General features: G+C 42.6%; 2 protein-coding genes across 4 annotated transcripts in view; both read left to right on the forward strand.

Moving 5' to 3' along the window:
- The first annotated feature begins 10,284 nt into the window (after window positions 1–10,284).
- lgalsla (lectin, galactoside-binding-like a) lies at window positions 10,285–12,332 on the forward strand. The gene is made up of 5 exons (XM_030780778.1): window positions 10,285–10,318; window positions 10,667–10,756; window positions 10,892–10,980; window positions 11,482–11,665; window positions 12,145–12,332. Exons 1-5 carry the CDS (start codon window positions 10,286–10,288, stop codon window positions 12,286–12,288), a joined length of 540 nt encoding a protein of 179 aa, XP_030636638.1. The 5' UTR covers window position 10,285; the 3' UTR covers window positions 12,289–12,332.
- Window positions 12,333–14,737: 2,405 nt separating this feature from the next.
- The window catches only part of aftpha (aftiphilin a), an 11,550-nt gene continuing 6,287 nt past the window's right edge, over window positions 14,738–20,000 (forward strand). For 2 of the 3 annotated variants that reach the window (XM_030779863.1, XM_030779865.1), the window contains exons 1-3: window positions 14,738–14,991; window positions 17,433–19,174; window positions 19,780–19,934. In XM_030779863.1, coding sequence (XP_030635723.1) covers window positions 17,471–19,174; window positions 19,780–19,934 — 1,859 coding nt within the window. In that variant the 5' untranslated portion in view covers window positions 14,738–14,991; window positions 17,433–17,470. Of the gene's footprint in view, window positions 14,992–15,615; window positions 15,703–17,432; window positions 19,175–19,779; window positions 19,935–20,000 lie in introns of those variants that run through there. The other variant, XM_030779864.1, reaches the window with a different exon arrangement.

Here is a 20,000-nt window from a genome sequence, read left to right on the forward strand (position 1 = left end):
ACACACACACACACACACACATACACACACACACACACACAGATGATTCATCCGTTACATTATAATAATCATGCGTCCTCCCTCGTTACAGATATGCATCCCACACAGTTTTCCCTTAACTCCTTCACATTAGCTACAGAAAGTGCTGCGAAGATTCAGAAGATTAGATGAGACTCAGAGGTGACAAACAACATTTTTTTTTTTCCCCGCTGTTTAGTCTGCGGCTCCTTTTTTTTTTTTTTTTTGCAGGTATCTTCTACACTTTGACTTGCAATGCTGAAATGTTCTGTTGTTTTTTTGTTTTGTTTTGTTTTGTTTTGTTTTGTTTTGTTTTGTTTTGTTTTGTTTTGTTTTTTAACCGCCTGCCTGCATGGTATCTCAAGTTCTCATGCTGTTGAATGTTGAAACGTATTTTGAAATATGACTATTTACTGAAATCGTCTGCCGCCACAAAAAAATGTTAAAAAATAAATCTTGTGCGTGAACTGAACAAAAAAAAAAAAAAAGTCAGAAATTCAGAAGGTTCAAAAGTTACAGTTAGTGGAGAGGTTCACTGGTCATTGGTCTTCTTTTTTGACGGAAGTTTCCAAACCGGTTTAAAAAAAAAAGGGGGAGGGGGTCAAAAGGTCGAGGGGAAATTAAAATGAGACTCTGTTGTTTTCCCCATGAGAAACAAACGACACAAGCGGAAAAAAAAAAAAAAAAAGCCAGAAGATCAAAAGAAGCTCACACATGGTTCTGTTTCGTGAACTCTAAAAAAAAAACACACCAAAAAAAAAAAAGAAAAAAAAAAAGAGAAAAAAACCTCTGCATATCTGGGTCATCAAACCACAATGGTCACAAATGTACAACATTCGCAATCTCTCCGCTCCAGACAACGTGATAGTTGCTTCCTCTCTCATACATTCTCATGTTATGCATCTTTTTCTTTTTTTTTTTTCAAAGGGCTATTCTGCCAGATTTCTGCAGCAACCACCATCTAAGATATGCAACTCACACGAGAAGAAAAAAAAAATATATATATATATATATATATACATGCTGTATGACTCCAGTGCATGTTTCTGGTGGGAGCTGTTCTCCGACGTGGTTTTGGGACTTTCACTTTCTCTCAAAGCTTGAGAACAGTTTCTCAAACAAACAAACAAACAAACAAAAAAAAACCCACCAAAAGATACATATAGTAAAACATGAGAGTGAAAGTTTATGTTCAGTATATGGTTGTAAAATATAATATTGTCCAAAAAACGGGTGGGGAGGGTATTTCATGAGTTGTTCAATACTGCTGGACAACATGTAGATTCTCAGTTCTCAGTTAGACTAAGAGGTGTGAGCACTGTGCTAAACGGTAACACATGACAGGAGGAAAAAAAAAACCCCAAACATATTTATAAAAGTCTCACTGCAGTAGAATATTAATGGTGCTAAACATGACCTTGTGAGAGAGCAGTTTTGAATATGGCTTACTAGTATTATCTAAATGACCAAGAGAAAATAACCCTTTAGAGTCAATTAAGTGGTTATAAATGAAAATAAAAAGGCACTTAGACTTAATATTTAGATTGTGTTAGAAAGTAAACATTTTATCTCCCCCTGGATGACTTAATAGTTAACTGATAGAATCAAATCACAGAATCATTGGAATTTAAAAAAAAAAAAAAAAGGAAACCCTGTTGCTGGGGTGTGTGAGTGTGTGTGTGTGTGTGTGTGCACGCGCAGTAAGGGAAACGACCTCCGTTCAATAAGTAGTTCATTAGATCGATGAATAACTTGTGTTTGACACCGTTCCCAGGGCCAGTCGGCTGGGGGCAGGTGGGGAAAGTTGGCACAGTGTGAGTGCCTCCCCATTGCCTCTCCAGCTGCCCCCCTACCAGGCCAAACAGACGACCAATCTCAGGGACAGATAATACCCCCTCTGTTTTTGGGGGGGTGGGGTGGGGAGAGGCGGAGAGAGGGGGAGCATTCAGTCACGCCCGCACCTCCTCCCTGAACTCTCTCCAGAGCGAGGCTTGAAGAGTCACACGGTGAAACAAACAGTTCCGTCTCCATGGCGACAGAGTATACATTGACTAATGTAGGCCAAACACGAGTGCAGTTTGAACGGTGTGCAAAATCACAAATTTGTGCTCTTGAAGGGTAACATTTTTGTTTTTCTTTTCTTTCTTTCCTTTTTTTTTTTTTGACTTGTTCATCAACCGAGAGACCGACTAGACCTAACGTACGAACGTACACGGAGAGAATTTGAGGTTGACACGAGCGGATGCTAGAAATGGCTAATAGCTACTTTGAAGGAGAACCAACCAACTGGGTTTGACCTTCAACCAACAATGAGTAATCCAGGTTTACTGGTACTCCCAAAATCATCCTTCGTCTCCCCTTTCTAAAACATCCTCCACGTATCAGGGACTCCGCTGTCAGTGATGCCAGCAACAGAACCATGTTGTGTTCAACATTTAGGCTAACGTATAAAAGATGTCATAGAGATACGTAGTAGTGTTAAGCAGTGATTTATTTATTCCTAAATCAGAATGCTTGGAGACTTAGGTGACTAAGAATCGTAAAATCATGTGGTGGTCTAACATATATGGATGTTAATCACACCCCCAAAAACCGAATTGACAAGATCGCAAAAGTTGCGTTAGCCCCAGACGGCTACATGTCTGTGAGTCTTTCCCTCACAGAAAACCCCAATTACGACAAACCCAGATCAAACTCACTCAGCAGTGGGGAGAGGACAGTGGTTTATTCACTAAATAAGTGGATCACAGGAGAACCTCAGCTGGGTCGAGCCGAGCTGTTCCACCCCGCCCTCACCAGTGTCGGTTCAAAAATGACTTCACTTCCCTGCAACAAAGACGTGTTTGTCAAACGTGTTTTCTCCCGAGCGATAGAGCTCTGAAGAGCGTCGGTTCAACTCAACCTGCGTTCACACACACAGTTAGTCTTGTGTATTAGTAAACCACAAGCTTTCCTAGTCACGCTTTCCAGTAGACGTGGTTTTTCGCGGATTTTCGAACCGCGCACCAAAACCGCGTTAAAGCGGCACACAAATGAAATCAAGGTCAAACAGATATATTAAAACGAGTAAGGCTGAGTGAGCGAGTGTGATTTACGAGCTTTTGCGCACTGAAATATGCACCTTATTAGACCGATTGAGAACAGTGTTGAGCGGGTGTTACGTAAGCTACGACCGTAAACCATGCATGACAGGGCTTGAGGTAACACCTGCGGAGGGAACGCAAAGTAGATGCAATAATTACGGTCTCAATAAATCATATCGCAAAAGCTAAGCTGACCCATAAGCTATTGTTCATTGTTTTTGTATCTGCCAGACTCTCTCTGTCTAACCCTCTGAATGTAAAGACAGATAACATCATAACATCAGCAGCCTCTCTAAAAGGCTCGCGGCGGCAGGCACTTTTCAGAAAGCCAAGAAAAAGAAGTGTGGATGGAGAGAGAGAGAGAGAGAGAGAGAGAGAGAGAGAGAGAAAGAGAGAGAGAGAATTCATTGTTCTTTTGTAATGATCTAGAAAGGGAAAGATCGTTTTGTTAAGCCTTGCATGCATCTCTCAGACAGGCCATGAGGAACAAGATTTTTTTTTTTGTCTAAATAGTCTAATCTCAACAACATCAAAACCATGCACCTTTCTTAGTGAACCAAGCCGAAGTTATATTCTGGTCTAACAGATTTTTAAAAAATTATTTTTGGAGAGGTCTTGATCAGTCTTTGAATTTTGTGTGTCTGTAAACTACATGTTTGATTCAGTTGTGTTCCTTCACCAAAGAAATAGTTTGGACTTTTTTTTTTCTCACCCACTGTTTGGGAGCTATTTTTAATTGCACAAGAAATACCTCCTTTGTTTTAGTTGGTAGAATACTATTTGTCTGTTCTCTCGCTCTCGCTCTCTCTCTCTCTCACTCTCTCTCTCTCTCTGTGTTACAGAACAGGTGATATAAAACTTTGGACCTGAATTTTCCTACACTTTGTGTATGACCATACACTTACACTCAACAACTGAGCAAAACAAACAAACACACAATAACAAGCAAGCAAACAAAAACAAATATATATTTATATATATAAAAAAAAACAGTGAGTCAGCTATGTGGATGTCTCCTCCTACAGACACAACAATTTGACATTAAAAAAAAAAAGTTATTTAAGGGGAAGACAAGCTTTGGTCAAAGCACTAAACAGAAATGGGATTCTCCAGCCTAAATTCCACAAGAATTCTGCAAGACATTGGTGAATATGGATTGCACAGATGGGCGTATAAAAGCACCGAAAAAGCATTTGAACAGTCCATATTTTTTGTAATTTGATGAATTCGCCACGACAGTTTCAACAAAATGTTGGAGAACTGCACTTGTTTTTTTTTTTACTGCTGAAACCAACAGACACAAGAGAGTAGATTAAGATTACAATAACACAATCTTGATTTTTCTTTCTCTCTCTCTTTCTCTCTCTTTTTCCCCGGAACTTGGTAAAAACAGGCAAACTGAACAAGGGAACAGAACAAGGGCCTTTGAGGAGGAGAGTTTTGATTAAAAAAGGACAGATTGTTATCTTCTGTAGTCCCTGTCTCATTCTCCCAGTAGGTAGGTGTGTGTGTGTGTGTGTGAGAGAGAGAGAGAGAGAGAGAGTGAGAGGGAGAGAGAGAACGAGAGAGAGCGAGAGAGCAGCCTTCCCCACCTGTGAAAGGAACACTGCTTGGCTATACGTTATGTGCATGCATGCGTCTGTGTACGCGCACACGCAGGCTATACCAAAGCACAGAGAGCCACATTTTGTGCGAATCTGAATGCCCAATTCATGTCTGGTTTGCATATGCGACCCTGCATTTGTTTTTATTACTCAATTAAGCAGCAAAACACACACCCCTCGTTGGAATGTTTCCTCTTTCATCCGGAAAAATGCACTTGCGTAACTGACGCCAGGAGAGACCCGTCTACTGTACACTATGTGTCCAAAACCGTGCGTTAAGCATCTTAGCCCGAACTGGAGAGAGAGAGAGGATAAAGAGTGAGAGGTGGGGGGAGACAGAGAGAGAGACAGCGTACCGCGGTTATTCTATAAAGGAGGGTGAATCCCGGCCTTTTCAGGAATGGAAACACCGGTGTGAGAGTAATCCGATGCGGTTATTTATAACACGCGTTCGACCCGAACCTTTCAGGCGAGTGTAGACCAAAGCTGGGCATCAGAACTCAGTGACTACGGCAACAAAAGCAGTTATTTCGCTGTTTAGTGGTCTCACTAAGACCACAAAGAAATGTCTTAATGAGCGCGAGTGGCTACATCCTAATTGAGTGGATTATTTTAAGTTCTTGGAGAGTCGCCAAACGGAAGACTCGTTCACAAACTCACTGAAAGAATAGTCTGCAGGAGACCAAAATAGTCTGTACCATAACAGAAATATTGGTTACGGTTATAGTGGTTCAAAGGGAAGCGCAGATGTCCAATAGAGACTTACGCGCATAAATGCGGTTGTGGGACAAAAGCGCACATCTGGCCCCTGCACGCTTCTTAAAAATTTCAAAAGAGAAATTAAAGGCAAATTAAACAAACAAGCCACGCTCTTAAGTAGAAACAGAGTAGCATGCAAGCACATATTCTGTAGAAACATATAAAACCTGTAAAAAAAAGGTCGCAAAACAGTTTTAAGTAATTTTATACAGATCAGCTAAACGTTGAGGTCCGTTTTATTTATCGGAGTGCTTCTAAGATATCCAAGAAGTTGACAGATTTACAAAATCCTGAACACAGAAAAACAAGAAAACGTAAGGATGACAAAAATTGCTTATAATTCAATGCCAGTTGTAAAACATGTTGCCTACCTTTTTTATTGTTCAGTAGCCTTCCAAGTCTTCGGAATTCTCGAAAAACAAACGATCAAAAATAAACGCTAGATTAACACTCAAGTTTGGTGCGAGTAAAACAAGTGAGTATTGGTCGTACTTATATTTCTCTAAACAAACAAAAGCATCTGATTTTTTGTCATGTTAAAAACGAACAAGATCGACAAAACTAATAAGCGTACGCAATTCAAAGTGTTAATGCTAGCACACGCACTGAGTGACAGTTCGGGCTAATTTCGCATAATAAATGTACAATCAGCGTCTCGTTCTCTTGAGCGCATGGGGCGTTGCGTCACACATCTCTACAGCAGGGATTGTGGATGATGTAGTTGAATGGTGAAGAGGGACGGGTCGAAGTCCTTTCAAACTTATATTCTGTCCTTCCAGTCTGCACGACAATCCAAACGCTCTGTGCTGAATCAAAGATATTTTTAGTCTATGGTTTTTCATTGCATGAGGAAAGTAGGCGATTAATCATCATCATCATCATCACCATCATCATCATCATCATCGTCGTCACCATCATCATTGCTGGCTCTCTCTCTCTCGCTCTCTCTCTCTCTCTCTCTGTGCTGTTCTTTGCAAATACTTATGGTGAGGTGTTCTGCATTTACGTCTAAGCAATATGAACATTGCCGTTTCATCGTCGGAGAGTATCGCTTGTCACATGAAATGACTTCACATGCAACTACTGGCTGCAAAAAGTGTAGGAGCATTGTTTTGTGTGCCTTCTCTATGGTTATATTTATGTAATATGTAAACATTTAAATTGGCTTTATCAGCATATCAAGCATCTTTACGGGCATTACAACTGTCTTTCAGGAAAATGCAATATACTCCAGTTAATGTTTCATGCCGAGCACGGGTGTAGCTTACGGGCACGCACACACACACACACACACACACACACACACACAGAGAAAGAGGGAGAGAGAGAGAGAGAGAGAGAGAGAGAGAGAAACACACACCAGACGCCACACACAACGCCACACATACATACACACACACTCACTCACGCACACACACACACACACACACACACACACACACACACACACACACACACAGGTCTACTAAAAAATAATCTCATCAGAACGAAAACTTTCATTTCTTTCATTAGCCTACATTTAAGTCTTAAACGACTGACGGACTCGATTTCACGTCTTGAAGTTCCTGAAAAATTCCCCTAAAATTTCCAAAAACTCTCTAACTTTCTCACTGCCCAGTGCTAGTCTCACAATGTACCCTGTCAAAGCATAAATAATGGATCCGTTCTTATTCATGGTTCTCTCTCATTCCCCTTCAGACTGTACAAACCCCCTAAGGACTTTTCCTCAACTCCAGATGGTCCTTTAAGGAAGTACTTCGCCATGGTTTTTGTTGCTGCCGTTGCAACTCAACACATCAACATAGCAACCGTCTTTGGGCCGAGCGCTCCGGACTTCAATGAGAGCGCCGCAGCGTTGCGCTGCCGGTTCTCTCCGCTGACACGGTAGTTACATAATGAAAATGTTATGCTAGTGCTAGGCAAATATTAAGTTACAGCCGCTGCCAAGAGAGCCTGGATGTCGGCCTGAGGGTTGTTGACGCGCTGTCATGGCAACGGTAACCATGCACTCGAGTGTGTTTACAGTGTGTTTTAAATATCCTGAACTTGAACTTGGGAAGGGAACAAAAGGACTCGTTGGCCACATTCCTGATTCCTCTGTGCGCGCGTGTGTGTGTGTGTGTGTGTGTGTGTGTGTGTCAGACGGACAGCGAGATATAAGGCCACAGTATGGTGGGTTAGGCAGATAAGTAGAAACAGAGTAGGCTGAGTATGGCATTGGAATACACTAATAGGGTGAGAGTTTTACGCAGAAAAAAACTCTTGAATTCAGCCTGAATCATATGAGAGCATTCACACATGGCCTAAATGACGTGTTTTACACTGTAACACATTGAAACAGGCAATAATATTTGTTTGGATTAAATTGTTTCCTCCCTCTTTTGTGCTTTAATTCATGAAATGAATCAGCGCTGGTTCGAACAATAGCCTCTTCCCAAAAGAGCGATGTGGGATTCAGTGGATAATTAATGGTTGACGGTAGAACCGAACAATAATTTCTGACGTCTTAACGCACAGAGAGAGGAGTTTCTGGCCGTGTCATAAACAGGAAAAGTCCCGAACATTTCTCTTTTCCAGATCAAAGGCCTGTCTCCGTTTCCGCGGAATAAGGGGTTTTATACCCAAGCAGATAATAGCATTAGGTTATAACTAAACGATAAGATCAATTTAAACTTCTGAAGGAAGCAGACAGTACACGGAGAGCGAATCTAAAAAGAAGTGGAACATTATAATGGCGTCTATATCACGTTATGCTGTTTCTTCCAGCCCATACGTTTAGGCCTACCTATTGATTTAAAGGGACAAAGGAATGTTTGTAGACTTTCAAAATTACTGACACGCTGGTAAGTTGAACATACGTGGCAGTTAACTCTCTCTCTCTCTCTCTCTCTCCCGTTTAACGCAGGTCAAATTAGGTCTTATGGTTTATTTGCAAAGAAAAAAAAGACACTCGATAGCAACACGCTGCTGCGGCTGCTAATAAAAGTGTTCCAAAAGTCTTCAAATAAACATACTCAGTAGAAACGGGGATGTCAAAACATACGAAACATACAAAGACAATCGCTATGACATTTTTTTTACAACAAAATAAAGAGGGGCGCGCGCGCGCCACTCTTCCTCGTCAATGAGCGATTATTCAGTATAAGAGTTGGAGAGAATACAAGGAGAAGCGGTGTTACTTCTTACAAAACGTACCCTGAGTAAAGTAAAAGTATCTCTCCTGAACACTACCTATGTACGACGAAAATGAGCTCATTTAAAAGTATTTTTGCATTAATTCGTAATTTAGCAATGTAGATCACCTGTTCTAATGAATGTTCCCTTTTATGGCTGTTCTGTCACAATGAGAGGAAGAGAAAGGAATATATGGGTATGTGAGAAAAGCTGGTAAATTACGATTTTTTTTTTTTAAGTAACGCAAAAGTGCAAGTAGGGCCTACCTTTAAAGGAAGTATGCTACTCTTACTTCTGTAGTTTTCAGGAGCTGGTACTTTTACTTTAAAGTATTTTTTTTAAGCAACGGTAGTTCTTCATACGCTCTTTCTACCCAGTGCTTACCGTTTAAAACAAACAGGTATTTCTTTTGTAAATAGGTTTGTATCAGGTAAAGGTTCTTAAGACAGGCATGACATTGAATCTATTGTGTAGCAGCGCCATCTGCTGCCTCTTTGGAAGCACATCCACAATCAAACTTCTTTGCGGATGTGTGTAACTCAAACACACAGCATGGGCACACACGCTCCTGAATTAATAATCTACGGTTCGCGGAATTGTTTACTGAGGAAATCAGATATTTTGGAAAGTGCAGTTAAGTTTAGCTGTCGTGGGCCTCTGTCGTTAGAGTCACGTGCCTTCTATCCTTCACTTCAATACCTAAACCTACTTTTAAGTCGAAATGAGAAGTTTGAAGTCTTCTTAATCATTACAGTCTTTAGTGGCCCCGAATGTTTGAGTTGATGGACTTTGAATGTATTTTAATTCGCTGCGCGACTGCAGTTGTGGAGTTAACATTCCGGTTTGGAATGTCCATCGCCTGACTTGGTAGTGGTCAGTGTTGAATATCAGGTCTTACCGATTCTGAATGACATGTTCTTTTGTTCGCTCCTTCACTGTTTGAAGTTGTTTTCCTGAAAGAAACAGTATTTTTCCTCTAAATTGTTCCACTAAAGATTGGTCTTTCAAGTTCCACGAAGTGCCACTATTTACAGTCACTGGATGCGCCTTCTGGTGCCTGTTTGTAAATGTCACCTTACTTGGCATTTAATTTAACATGGTATTGATTGATCATATCATTATATGGCCCAACTTTAAGAACTGCTGGTAAGCAACAACGTATGAACTACCTTAAAAGCAGCAAAACAGCACCAAAACGTTTGCATCTAAACTTTGATATGACTTTTCTCCTAAAAAAAAATGGGTGGAAAGCACCTTTTTTATAGTTGAATAGTTCTGTCAACACAGTTGCAGTTTCTCTGTGAATGGCAAAGTCTTACAACTCAGGCATTCCCTTACACAGTCAACCATCCGCTTAAGGATTTAATTGAAAAGAGTGGCAGGGAAAACAGAAATGTGTTTGTGATTATGGTTGACGCTTGGCCAGGATTAGGCGTTTGACTACGTCAGCATCCCGGCCCTTGTTTTCACAAAGATGATAGGGCGTCTCTCACAATAGGATCGCATGCCACGAAATTCCTTCACGGCACACCAACACCTTGTAATCGCTCTCGTGAGGGATTGCCACATGCTACTACGCTGTCAAATTCGTAGTGAGGGCAGTCATAGGCTGGCTGGCCAAGACTGGACGATTGTTTTCCTTTCAAAATGGCGGAGATGGGTACAGTAAAGGACGAACTTGTGAGTATTTATAATTAAATTTTCCCCAACAACTACTGCAGGTCATTTATTTACAGACTGAGGGTGTTGTGTAATCCAGCGCACACGGCGAATTCTGTGGGTAACGATTGTTTCTGTGTTACACGCGTAATGTTTTGAAGAAAAATTACCTTGTGAAATATTTTATGGTTGTACATCAGGTGTGTAGTTAATGTCTAGCAGTAAAACCGAACACGGAAACACTATTCAGTTTTGAAACCGGTTGCGTTCTCGGTCAGAACTTTCAGTGGCAATTTTCTCTTCATTTCACTTAAATGTAAAGAGTGGACGAAAGTAGCTGTCTGTTTCAATGTGTAATCCCTTCCGCAGAGGACCAGAACACCTGAAAGGAATTTGAATAGGTCGTTTGAAGATCCTGGTCTTATATCCCCCGAGCGACAGAATGAGCGACAGCTGCTGGTAGGCTAACTTTTCTTGAGCTTTACCATGTAGTCCCGCGAAGTATCGGTTTTAAATGTATGGATTAATTAAACCTGCTTTTTTGTTATACGTCGGTTTATACTTGAAAGTTGCTAACAGTTGGTTTTATGGCAGGCAGTTCCATTCATTGGTCGTATCAGAGGGGGTTTAAAACCGGGTAAAAAAGTTATTGTGATGGGCATTGTGGATCCGGAGCCTGACAGGTTGGTCAACACACTTACCTCTTATCGCTGTTATGTAGCTGCTTTATCGGGCTCGACCCTGTCTCGAGCCCTTATCGAAGAATGGACCTGTTCCATTCCTTCTGCATTGTTTTGTCTGTCTTTCACCAAATCTTTAAACATGTCAGTTGCCGAAACCACCCTGCAGATAATATTAGGTTTATGAGACAAGAATAGACTGCAAAAAATACTTTGAAGTCACTGATTTTATCTGTGATGTTTGTGAGGTACGCTTGTGAGTCGCTAATGATATTTCAAGCCGTTTTGGACGCCCTGCAATGCAAAATATTCACACACACACACGCACGCACACACACACACACACACACACACACACACACACAAAATAGCAGGCCTACTTCAAACAACTGATCTGAACTGCAAAATATGTGAAAAGCATTGTTATGGTGCCAGACCCTTCCCCAGTCTGAAATTAAAATCAAACTTTTCTGGCTCACATGCTCATTCCTTTTGTTCTCTCAGTTTTGTTATTAGTCTGACATGTGGGCGTGGCTCTTTAGAAGGCCCGCCCACCGACGTAGCACTGGAGCTGTGCGCCAGGTTTGAGGACCGTCAGTTTCTACGGAGGGCATTCGTGTCTGGTACCTGGAGCGAGGAGGAGAAACCGATCCAATATTTTCCTTTTATTGAGGATCAGCCGTTCCGGGTAACTATAACTTTGCACATTGGACGGCATGAAGGGCAGGGGAGTGGCCTACCAACTGAACTGCAAGTTTCTTGGTTCAAATGGAGAGAATAGTCCTACTGTCAGTTGTAGAGTGATTGTAGCTATCTAGTCCTGATGCTGAGTGTTGCTCTTATGCTCCTTAGTAAGCAACAGTGAGTTGCTACAATGACATCAGAACATGTTACTCTCGTTGCTGTACCTCCAAAGTGCAACATTACATCAGTAGTTCCTCACAGAAGTCTTATTTTGGTTCAACAGATATCATTATTTAAAAGCAAAACACCTTCTCATTTCAGAATGTAAAGAATGCAAGTCTTTGCTTCGCTGTTGCTTTGTCGTGTTAGTTCTTTTGACCTGCAGCACTGTCAGTTTGTCAACTCATCCTTTTTTCACTCTCCCTCCTCATCTTCCTCCTCCTCCTCCTCCTCCTCTTCCTCCTCCTCCCTGTTTCTGCACAGATTGAAATCCACTGCGAGCAACAGCGTTTCCGGTTGTTTGTCGATGGACACCAGCTCTTTGATTTCTACCATCTAGTCAGACCGCTGTCAGCTATCGACACCATACGGATCAATGGGAGTCTAACCATTACCAAGCTGGGCTGAACAAGCAGTTTTTAGCCCGCTTAAAAAAAAAAAGGACCAAAATTTTTGTTGTTTAAGCTTTTTTTTTTTTTTTTTTTTAATTTGCTGCAACCTTCTTTCCAAGCAAGGCAATACTGTGGACTCAGGCCTCAAAGTCCGTTTTCATTATTTTGGTCTGTGAGGCTGAGTGTTCATGTTCGCGCGATATGCCTCTTTGCAGTTTTGTCATTTAAACTGGAGAGATGAGGTCGTTTGAAGCTGTTCGCTTTCGTCTAAAATTCTGTCTGTATGGGTGAACAGTCCAAAAAGAGAAGAAATGCCACTAATAAGACTAGTACATGTATGACTGTAATCCTCTTCTGCATATTTTATGAGTGGTGTTAAAACTCTAAATATGTTTACATTGGTGGTGCAATAAAATATAAATTTTTTTGCAGAGACATTCCTAATACAAGAAGAATACTTTTGTGCAGGATAGAAATATCGCCATAGTGATGCTAAACACCGTTCTTCCAAGAAATGATGCGCTTGCCTGAAAAGAGAAGGTAGAATGCCATGTATTTATATTTACTGAAGCAGAAGCACTCAGGAATTAAGCCTTGATAAAGATATTTATCCGTGACAGAAGCTTTCTAGTGCTACACCGCTGTTGTCAAGCTTTGTATGAATTTGTTTTTGCGTTGGAAATGTACTATGCTCTGTCTACTGAAGAATACTGTAAATGGAAAATGATGTTGGTTTGTCTTAAATTATGGCTTTAAATAGCTATTTATTTGGGCTTCTGAAGAATATGATTTATGAAAAAGGTACAAATGAACAAAATGAACGAATCTTTTTTTCTTTTTCTTTTTTTTGTGCGTGTGTTACTTAATTCACCAGATAGTGTTTTACTCCTCTGCAATCACTTATCAAATCAACCACAGTGTCAGAGCAGTGGATCAATAAACCTTTGCAAGTCTGTCAGTCACCATATATATAGCACTTTTTTATCATATGGTAGACAGGAAAGAGAGATATTCATTATGTTATTTTTTGTCTTTTTCAGTTGTTTTTTGTTTGTTTGTTTGTTTGTTTGTTTTAAGTTGAGTTATTCTGAATTTCAGTATATTCAGGAACACTTGGGAGGCTGCGATTGGTGGAAAACAGGCTCAGTTTGCAAGAGCTGCAAAGCGGCAAGAGCTCTCCTTCGCTGGAGCGCACACACACACACACACACATTTACCCTCTTTTTTCCTCTCTGTCTCAGTGCGTGTACAAAGGCTTGCCCACAGCAGCAAAAGTGTGTACACCAGCTGACTCATCCACCGCTGTCAGGATCTTAGGCATTCCCATAGGTTTAACGGCTGAGTGAAGCTTATTAGAAGGAACACATACACACACACACACACACACACACACACACACACACACACAGTAAGAGAGAGCTGACTGAAGCTTATCAGAAGAAACACACACACAACACACACAGTGTCAACTTTCCTTAATTTGAAAACACGATGAGTGTGCTCATTACAGCTCTCTGTCATTATAATAACTCTGTCATGTAAAACAGCTTGGGTCCATTTTCATTTGAGTCGCTTTATCAGTTTGTAGACACTTCCTGTGGCCTGAGCAATTTCGGATAAACATTTTGTCCCTCCGTATCACGAGCCAACAGCGTGAACCAAGGCTCAACTCTGAGTGTCAGCTGTTGGTGTTCTGTCAAACTCTGTTCCTACTAAAATGCTTCATCCTGCCTGTGTTTGGCTCATGTCCCAAAGCAGAGAAATTGACTTAAAAGGAAAATATGTGTTTTGCGAATGTAAAAACACTGGTGGATGGGGCGTTATATAATAACGGGGGTGTTCCACACCTGTCCATGCTGCCCATCCCACAGGTAAGCTTAAAACAGGACAATAAAGACCTAACTTTCACGAAGCGTTTAATCAGCGTAAAATACTACACATATGAAAACAACAGCTACTTAGGCATGCGACAACAAGGCCATGGGCACCACAGAATAGATGTATTAATACGCTGTGTGAGTCTGTTTTGTGCTCCGTCTGTTCTCGCAAAGGGCGTAAGTCATTCTTATTAAAACCGAATTAGACGCTTGATGTGGTGATCTTGTTGATGAGTCAAAAACAACTGTACAGAGGTTTTGTTTGTTTCATTATTTACAAAACGTTGTGATTTACGTTCATTTCTTGCCGTCACGTCTATATTTGATATTTGATTAGTTCTCAATGCGAGCAGAATGGTATAATCTTTTTAAAAAAAAATCTTTTGTTCCTCCTGATCATACGAAAAATATAACATGAAAGCGAGTTTTGTTTGAGGGCGCAATCCTCTCAACAACCTGTACCTTCTAAATAGCTACGCATGTGCAAAATATGCACTCCAAATAATACTTCCTGGTCAGCTATGCCAAGGGAAAAATTTGTCTGCACATCGCGTTGCGTTCATCCACGTACTAACACTTGTAGACTGAAGGAAGAGCTGAACGAGGGAGGTTTAGGGACCTGCCACACCAAAGCCGGGTAGTACTGGGGAGGCGATACACGGCTAACGTGAAATCCCTCACCGGCTGACTCAACCTCTTTCTGACACCGAGTGGCTAACCTCTTATGCCAAGCCAGGTCTAAGAAATACCATAACCTTGCATTGCATTGTCGCCATCCCACCCGACTAGCAGCAGTTTCCATTTCTCTTACATCATGGGAATCAATCGTCAAAATCTCTAAGGTATGCTGAATTATTGCGTTGTGCCCAAGCTACCAGTGAGTCCATCTAGGACAGTGTAGGATAGTTACTCAGAACACAGGTGCAAGCTAGTTAACGCGTGCTATACTATTTAATTATAAGAAGAATGTGTATATTACTTCACTAATATAATGTATAGCATTACCCTTTGTAGTTTATTTTGACTGAAATGTAAGTCAGCTTTCTATCCTTAACGAAAGAGTCTGTTAGCTGGCTAAAATCGCTGTTAGGTTAACTTAACCTAAGATAGCATAAATGAGTCAGTCTAACCTAGCTATCGCTAGCTTTAGGTTAGCTAAGTGGAGCTAGCATGCTACTTAAGTTAGCTAGACTCTGTTGGATCTACAGTGATTTGGGTCAGCAAGCGGGTTTACTTCCCGCCTCTCTAATAACTTACTTACTGACGTATTTAGTTTTACATGAGATTGGAAATGAATGTCATAATTCAGCAGCAACGAGTTAATTAATCTGCGAGGAGTTAGCAAATGTTAGGGCCCATTTGGTGTCGTGCGCTTGCTTTAGCAGTCGGTGATGAGGCTAGCTAGCATTTCCACCCTCCCAAGCAAAGAGAGCAAGCTAGTTAGCTAACCACAATGTAAACAAGACGGCCCTTTTTGCTGCTTTTGACTGTCAAACTATCCAGGCTCGCGAATACGTGACAGCTAGGATGTAATTAAAAAATTTTATGAAATGGTAAAGTACAACCTTTATTAAGTTTCGTTGTTACATTAGTTACTGCGAAAAACGCCTTTGCTTGTTATTTTGAAGCTAATGTTAACAGTTTGGTACATGACAGCTGTCACGGTTGTTTACGGTAACTACCGCTTCTGCTAAGTGTTAGTTTTATCTCCGGAACATTAATCTTACAGATGACATAAACGGTTGCTGCTCTCTTCACCTACAACTAAAAGTGTCCATTAGGAAGCAGAGTGCCCGTTTTTGAAAACCTGACATTGTAACTAATTGTATATCCTTTCTGTCAACCAAGTTGGCCGTGTTGTTCTCGAGCACCTGCTGCTGTAGAATAACCAAAAGTCTACAACTCTTACTCGGCGATGAACAATTCTTTTAAATGTTCAATCTCAGAATAGGATAGACCAGTACAATGATTGATAAACTACTCATCCTTGGGAATCGATGACAATGCACTCTGTTTTACATCTCAGATTTGGCCTTAGAATAACCATTTTAACGCCTTTGTGATTTTCTGTTCTGTTCTGTAACAGGAACTCATCGGTTCTCAATTTTTTTTTTCTCATCTTCTTTTTTTCTAATTGTCGTTATGGTTTCATTTTTATACAATTGAAACATTTCTCATGTTTCTTACATACCACTGCTTTATTCATTGTTGAACATACCTGTAAGGTCAAGGTTGTCAGTGTTAACACTTATTCAAAGGCACTGATGTTTGCTCCAAAACTCTTTTGTTCTCTGTACAGCTGGTGTTCCCTTTGACTCATTGGGCTGCTTTTGAGCAAACATTAAAATGTTGACAGATTTCACCCTTGTAACAAAAAAAAAAACCCAGTCCCTGTACAGCGATTGCAGCCTGGTTCCCTGTTTTGTTTAGTTATCTTTTCTCACTCTCTGGGACCATCCCACTGCCTCAGGTATTGGTACGTGTGTGAAATAGTCTCTGGAAGCTGTGTTGGTAACTTGCCTTGGTCCCTCTTTTTCATTCTCACTTCAGATAAGGAGCCTCTTCTCCCATTATCACTTAATTACTATCCATTGGAAAACAATCTGTCTGCCTTTAGTCCCTAAGAGGTCCACTAATTTAATTTGAGTCCAAGAACAAGGCGGCCTTTGGAGAGCAAGGCCCCGGAGCACCGTAGATATGAACAGGACTGTCAGTGAACTTGTGGAGACAGAGTCAGCGTTCCCTTCAACTGGGCTTATTTGCAGGTCGATCGTGCAAATGCCTTTATTAGCGACGACGCTGAATGAATACACGTTTTCTTGCAACCTGTGAGACGCAACTCGTTAGGCTGTGTTGACAACAAAATTAGCATGCATTCTATAAAAGAAAACCAGGTCAGCGAATGAGAATATAGCAGACAGGCATAAAGGGTGCCAGTGCAACAGTGTTAGCATGCTGAAATGGACTCTATCTGATGTTTTTGTTGATGCTGTGCCACCGAAGAGTTTGTACTTCTTTGCTGCCTGAATCAAAGCGTAACAAGATTTCCACCCCGTGTCACAGGCTGATAAATGGGGAAGGTATTTCTAATTTTAGAGTTTGTGGTCCACGTAATAAGCTTGCGGAGCCATCTTGCCGCTTGCAAAAATCACGTCGCACAAGCTCTGAGCACATCTAGGGGACTGGAGGAGATGGCTCTCTGTTAAGTTGACAAATCACTTTAGCCCTTGCAGTTAATTGCAAGTGTTCTGTAACTCACCTGGGTTTGTCTCCCCATCCTCAGGTGCTAACGAGCAGCGGTGCGACATTAGCCGAAGCCCCATGGAGCCAGACGTGATCCGTATGTACTCCTCCTCTCCTCCGCCGATGGAGGACGGGGCCGAGGAAGAGGACGAAGAATTCAGCGACTTCACGGGCGTGCCCAACAGCGTCAGCTTCACCGAATTCGACACGCCGGTCACTTTCGACCAATCGCAGGCCTTGAACGCCACCTCCCCGCCGGAACTGCTCAGCAATGGTGGGGTCGTTGGATTTCCAGATCATGGGCTAACGGGGCCCGCGAAGTCCAATGGCGTTATCTCTGGCAGTGGCCACGGGGACTTTCCTGCCACTGGAAGAACAGTTAGCATTGAGGAATTAAAAAGACTTGCGGATCACTCGCAAGTTACCTCGCATACGAACTCCCTCGACCCGGCCGGGAGCGCTCGGACTGAGGGCGAAACCGTCACTGACTGTACCGCTGTCGGGTCAGCGGAGGTTCTTACGAATGGATTTGCGGATTTCGATACGCAAGGAACCCCTCCTTCTCGTCATAAAAACAGGGCGTCCACCCCCGTTTCGTCGGAGGACAGTTGCCCTAGCCCTCGCCCCAACGACGTCAACAACGATGACGACGATTTCGCAGATTTTTCCGCTTTCTCCGATGCTGACGTTCCCAGTCAGTTCGACCAGGGTGCTGTCGAAAGCGTCGACCGGGAACAGACAGACAGTCGGGACAGACCGAGGGAAGGTGATGTCTGTCAACCACATAATGAAGGTAAACTTTTTGCTAGCTCAAAAGAGAACAGTGGTAGCACAGGGTTCGACTCGCCGCCATTTCCCGCCGAGGCCGCCGACGGCCTGAGCAACGGGGAGTGGGGCTTCCACACAAGGGCTAATTTTGAACAAAGGGATCTGAACACTGACAATGCACTTCAGAACTCTCCAGAAACTACTGAATCTGTTTGCACGGAGCAACCAGTAGCCCTTAACGGTGTAGCACAGAACGGGTCAGTGGATGAAACTAACGCGGTCAGCAACAGGGTGTCGCCCGTTTCGGAACTGGAGAGAGACGGGGAACAAACAGACGACAACAAGGGGTCAGGAAACGAAACCGAAACGGAGACCGAGACCGAGACTGAGACGTCATTTGGGAGGCCTCTGTCCACAGACGCCCTGGAAGAATTCGGGGATTTTAGCACCACGGGGTCCGTCCCTTCCCCGCCGCTTCAAGAGGAAACGGCCACGCCTGCCGACCATAGCCAGCTAGCGGAGGATGAGGACGACGAGGATTTCGGAGACTTCGGCGACTTTGGTGACGCCAGCTCCTTTGCCGGAGCGGGTTTTGCTGATTTTGACCAGCGAGGGGCGTCTGTAAGCGGTGACTCCATCGTGTCTGCTCCCAAAGCTCTTGAGGAACCAGGAGAAGCAGATGAGGAGGAATTTGGCGACTTCGACACCTCGAGAGAACCGGGAGAGCCCGGAGAGGAAGCTGAAGATGGGGAAAAGCTTGCGAGTTTTCCTGGCAGCGATAGTTTTGCAGACTTTCGTTCGGCTCCAGCTGACGCTGGCCCCGACACAGATGGTGGCTGGCAAGCTTTCGGTGAACCAGACCAAAACCAGGGGGACGGTGAGTCCTGGGCTTCGTTTGGGGAAGATCAGAGTGCGTCTTTTTCTCAAAAGAGCGCGGCTGATTGGTGTGAAAACCAGCCTGCGCCAGCGCCCCCTACTGACAGCAGTGAGAACAACAGAAGAGACTCTGTAACTGTAAGTGTGTTAATGTATCTCAGATATATCCTCCTTATTGTAAGTTCTTTTATTAACGTCCTTTTCTTCCTTTTCTCTGATCTCCCATTTGTCTTTTTCAGAATTTGTTGTGTGTCGTCTAAGTTAGCATTTCATACGAGTAGAAACCTCAGCAGGAAATTTCACTTGGTGACATTTTTGTTTGGAATGTGGCCACACGAGACAGTCCACACCCACTCTCTGTGTTCCTTGCACAAATATTATCAGAGAAGAGGATCTGCCATTAGGGTATTTCAGCCCGTATATTTGTGCAGGGTTTTATGTGGACTTGCCTGTCTGTTGCCTTCAGTGTCCCAAAAGCAAGTCTGTGGTAATAGTATCTGTGAAATTCCCCCCCAAAAAAATCCCATCAAATGTTGTCATCCATCTCTCTGAAACATGTTCCGCTCTTACTCCAGATAAATTCAGTGGCGTTTATGACCCAGTTGTTGTACGTAGCTACTGGCTCCACTTCTCCCATCTTGCAAGACAAGAAAACCGTATATACTTGTCCCAGAGTCAAGTTTTTTTTTTGCCTTGCTGACTTATTTGATCTCTCTTCTACCCGGGCGGTATTATCTCCCCAGGCCTCATTGGTCAGCCGCCTGGAGAGGCTGTTCCAAGCCAGCTTCCCTGAGACGCCCATCACTCGGGTCGAGGAGGAAGTGGTCCCACTCAAGGCCTTCCTGGAGCCTCCTGACAAACCCCAACAGGAAGAGGAAGACAGGGCGCCACCAGCTGGGTAAGGAATGTCATCCCTGCCCTTCTTGTCAAATGGGTTAAATATTTAAATGGTTTGGCCATGCTT

The sequence above is a fragment of the Chanos chanos genome, chromosome 7, assembly GCF_902362185.1.
Source record: "Chanos chanos chromosome 7, fChaCha1.1, whole genome shotgun sequence".
In the NCBI taxonomy this organism is placed as follows: domain Eukaryota; kingdom Metazoa; phylum Chordata; class Actinopteri; order Gonorynchiformes; family Chanidae; genus Chanos; species Chanos chanos.